This window comes from Hippocampus zosterae, unplaced genomic scaffold, assembly GCF_025434085.1.
Source record: "Hippocampus zosterae strain Florida unplaced genomic scaffold, ASM2543408v3 HiC_scaffold_189, whole genome shotgun sequence".
NCBI lineage: Eukaryota > Metazoa > Chordata > Actinopteri > Syngnathiformes > Syngnathidae > Hippocampus > Hippocampus zosterae.
In genome coordinates this window covers 18,310-22,646 of record NW_026262803.1, presented here as the reverse complement: position 1 = coordinate 22,646, position 4,337 = coordinate 18,310, and the positions used below count along the sequence as shown (strand labels likewise).

Genomic DNA, 4,337 nt, shown 5'->3' with positions numbered 1-4,337 from the left:
ATGCTGCCGGAAAGGTTGTTGATCGTGATGGACTGGTTGGTGTAGGAGTTGAAGTCGAGCAGGAGTGGAGTGACTGTCCGCAGGAAGGGCAGGAAGAGCAGAGTGCTGACCAGGGCCAGGCTCAGCAGGGCCTTCAGTCCCACCCGCAGATAGTACAGCGGTGACTCCTCCAGCAGTGCGAAGGGGCCCAGCTGATACTCATCGGCTAGCCCTATGATCTCGACCTCCTCAAACTCGTAGTCCGTCTGCTCGCCTGGCACTTCAAAGATGTTGTGCTGCACGAACCGGACGCGGCCCTCTCGCCCCTACCGCACACTCGCCTTCGAAATGTGTGCAGGAAACTCCACCCTCGAGAGCATGACCTCAGAGGAAGTGAGGGGCGTCTGCAGCTCGAGCAGCAGCTCGATGGCCCGCTTGAGCTCCGGGGGGTAGGCAGGCATGATCGGCAGCCGCAGCCGGTCGTTGGGGAAGATGGCGTTGTCCCCGTACATGATTTCGTAGCAGATCATGCCCACCGACCACAGGTCGTTGCGGTTCTCGTCCAGCCACTGCGCCGGCAGGCCCACCTTCGGCCCTTCTCCCACTGAAAACCCAGGGCTCTCTGCGTCCATCAGCACAGCCCGCTTCATGTCCGGACAGTAGCAGTCGTGCACGTTGCGGTGCTCGTACAGCACCTGTCTCAGCTCGGCGTTGATGGGCGTAGGCTCGCCCACCCGCAGCAGCCCGTTGCTGATGTACAGGTTGCGCGGGTGCAGGAAATTGTGTGAGCGCAGGCCTGCTCGCCGAAACCCTGCTAGGAAGCTCAGCAGCGAGTGCATCACGAAAAAGACCCGGTCGGCAGTGAAGCGGCCTTTGGCGCGGGCCAGATAGCTCTCCAGCGATCCCTGGTTGGGATATTCCGAGACGAACAGAGTGTGGTTCTTGACTCGCTCTGCACGGTAGGTGGTGAGGCAGGCAGGGTCCTCCTTGAGCACCTTGAGGCTGCCTCGTCCATCACGCCCTGCCTGGTCAGCCTGATCCGCACGAACCCCTCTGGACACACCGCGAACACGGTCTGCTCGCTGCCGTAGAACTCCTCGTAGCGGCAGACCCTCAAATAGATATAGTCTCTGATCCGGCGGCTCGGCAGGCGCACTCGCTCCTTGCAGAGGGGATGGGCCATCAGTTCCGCGGTGGTCATCTCCGGCAGGCCCTGCAGGAAGGTCTGGGTGGGGCCCGACAGTAGCGGCGGGAACAGCTCCGAAGCCGTGCTCGAACGCAGGCAGCTCTCGAGCAGGGTCCGCAGCTGCAGCAACTAGCCCTGGGTGCTGGTCTGCACTGAGTTGATTCCCAGCTGCAAGTAACCCGAGCGGCTGACCTGCACATTTTCGGCGAACAGAAAGGGGAAGGCCACTTTGTAGGTCTTGAGCTCGACGTAGGCCTGCAGCAATTGCCTGGCCAGCATCAGTCCATCCTGCTCCTCGAACCCTCTGCTCTCCTTCACAAAAGTGGAGAAATGCCCGAGTCCCTTTTCGACCACCCACCCGGCGTACTCGCCCACCTGGAAGTGCCGCTCGACGGCCTGGAGGTGGGGGTGGCGAACCCTGCCGGCTAGCTTGGCAGCCTAGAACAGCCCCCTTTCGCGCTGGGAGCGCACCCGCAGGAGGAAGAGCAGCATGGGCACTCTCTTGCGGCCCTCGCGCTCGACAGTGTACTAAGAGAACGCCGAGTTGAGGACCAGAGGGGGGCAGCACGTAATCCTTAAGCTGGGGCTGGATCATGGCGTTGAGGTCCATCATATTATAAATCCATAACGCCATCCATTCATTCTTTCTTCCTTCCTTCCTTTCCGCCGCCCACCTCAGTGACCGCCAGCCAAGCAGAACTCAAGACAGGCCTTGGTTTATGGCTTTTCGGTACCAAAAAGGAAATGATTGTTTCAATGTATATAATATGACGAAATCATTAGACCTAAATATTTAAAAATAACGAATTTTCACTATCTTAAAATCACTAATTAGGGAACAAACATTCCCCATAAATATGACTAAATATGACTAATAAATGCTCCCCATACAATACTGAATCCAGAGGCCGCAGAGGAGCGTCTTTTGAAGAACAGGCCGAGGGAGGACTGCTAGTATAATGGCTATCGAATAATTATAGAATAATGATAAAGCAGCCGGGAATCGAAAAGAAGTGGTTCATCACAAAGAACGAAATGCGCGTGGAAGAAGTGTACCTCTTCAGCAGGCACTCTCCCATCGGCGAGGGCGCGTTCGGCTGCGTGTACGCAGCCACACACCGGGTAACCGGCAGCCAACGAGCAATCAAATCTATCGAGAAGCAGAAGGTGCTGCACAAGGCCCGGCTGGTCAGTGAGATCTAGATCATGAAGGAACTGGACCACCCCAACATCATCCGCCTCTACGAGACTTTCGAGGATGACCAGCACATCTACCTGGTGCTGGAGCGCTGCGAGGGGGGCGAGCTGCTCAACTACCTGATGGAGAAGGACGACGTGCCCGAGGAAGAGGCGGCGCTGATCTTCATGCAGATGGCGCAGGCGGTGTCCTACTGCCACCAGCACGGCATCGTCCACCGCGACCTCAAGCTCGAGAACTTCCTGCTGCTACAGCCCTACAACCTGCACTCTCTGAAGGTGATCGACTTCGGGCTCTCCGCGAGCATAGACTCCTCAAAGACCAAGACCTATATGAAGACCAAGGCTGGCACGCCCTACTACGTGGCGCCAGAGGTGCTGGAGGGCCGCTACGACTAGGGCTGCGACATCTGGTCCCTGGGAGTCATCCTCTACATCATGCTCGCCGGGTAGCCTCCTTTCGAGGGCGAGACCGAGAAAGAGATCGTCCGCAACGTCATGAACCGGACCTTCAGCATCCCCCTACGTGAGATGGCCATCAGCGAGCATGCCAAAGACCTGCTCTAGCGGTGCCTGACTGCCCCCGACCGCCGCATCCGCACCACCGAGTTGCTGAAGCATCCCTGGCTGGCCGCCAAGCCCGTGTCGATCGAGGGCTTCCGAGTGAGTCGCTTCGAAAGCTTCCAGGGCTTCTCGATCTTCAAGAAACTGGCCCGGTGTTTCATGGCGAGCCACCTCAGCGAGAAGGAGTTCCAGAACCTGGGCGAGACCTTCAAGGCGCTGGACAAGAACGGGGACGGGTACCTGACGGCGGGTGACGTGCGGCAGGCGCTGCAGAAGAAGGGCTCGCCGGGCAAGTACAAGGCGCTGGAGGGGGTGCTGGACCAGGCCGAGCAGCTGGCAGATTGGAAGCTGAACTACACTGAGTTCCTGATGATCTGCCTGGACGAAAAGACCTACTCCGAGGATAAGAACCTGCGCAGCCTGTTCCTCACGATCTCGGGCGGGCAGGACCGAGTCGACACCCGTCTCATCCGCGAGCTGCTCACCGGCCGATTCGGGGGGCCCGAGGCCGATAAGTTCATCCGCGAGGCGGGCCTCAAGGAGGACGGCCAGGTCACCTACGAGCAGTTCCGCAAGCTGATCACCGAGTGATGTCAATCATTCAATTCAGCCCCGCAGCCTCGGGCCCAGCCCCTCCCAGGCTACTAGTCGGACCGGCGGGCCATTCCGCCGCACCTGCGGCAGGGGCGGATTCTCCTCCACCTGCCGAGTGTTCAGCTCGTCCTTGCCCAGGTACTCGACCAGCGGCCGGATCATGAGTCGGTTGCGCTCCTCAGGCTCGACCACCTCTGCTCCGTCGGGCAGCCAGTTTTCTTTATCCTCCATTCAAATTCAAACGGTGACCGGGAATCATCGCCAGCCAAATCATTGAGCACCATGTGATGTCATTCAATTAGCCGGTAGGTCCTGGCCTGGCGCTGGAAGCACGACTGGAAATACATCCACACGTGCAGGCCTATCAGGCCGAACAGCAGGATTGGCGTGGCCTTGGTGAAGTCGATCATCTGAATCTACGTCGCAGCCAGCACCAGCAGCAGAGCCAAGGCGCACAGCCACGCCCCCAGCAGCATCAGGCTGCCGCTTCGCACGAGGGTGCTTGTGGAGGCCAGCATCGCAAGGGCCATGGGAGCCAGCAGGCAGTGGCCTGGGAAGTAGACGGCTAGAAGGCAGGCGCACACGTAGCCGAGCTCAATGACTGTGTCCTTGAGGCTTTCCGCACCGAGCACGATGAACATTAAGCAGTACCCTAGTCCCAGGAATATCAAGCCCGGAATGAAAAAGATGTTCGGAAGCCCGTTCGAGGCCGCCCAGATGAACGGCAGGGTTGTGGCCCGCAGGAACCGCCTCCACATCGGCCGATTTCGGACTCGCATTCTGCACAGGGTCAAATCCAATGCCTTAAAGTACTCGC

General features: G+C 59.0%; 1 protein-coding gene across 1 annotated transcript; it reads left to right on the top strand.

Moving 5' to 3' along the window:
* Nucleotides 1–2,149: 2,149 nt before the first annotated feature.
* Nucleotides 2,150–3,517, top strand: LOC127594526 (calcium-dependent protein kinase 3-like). The gene is given in 1 exon segment (XM_052056377.1): nucleotides 2,150–3,517. A coding segment is annotated over 1 exon segment (1,368 nt).
* The last annotated feature ends 820 nt before the right edge of the window (nucleotides 3,518–4,337 follow it).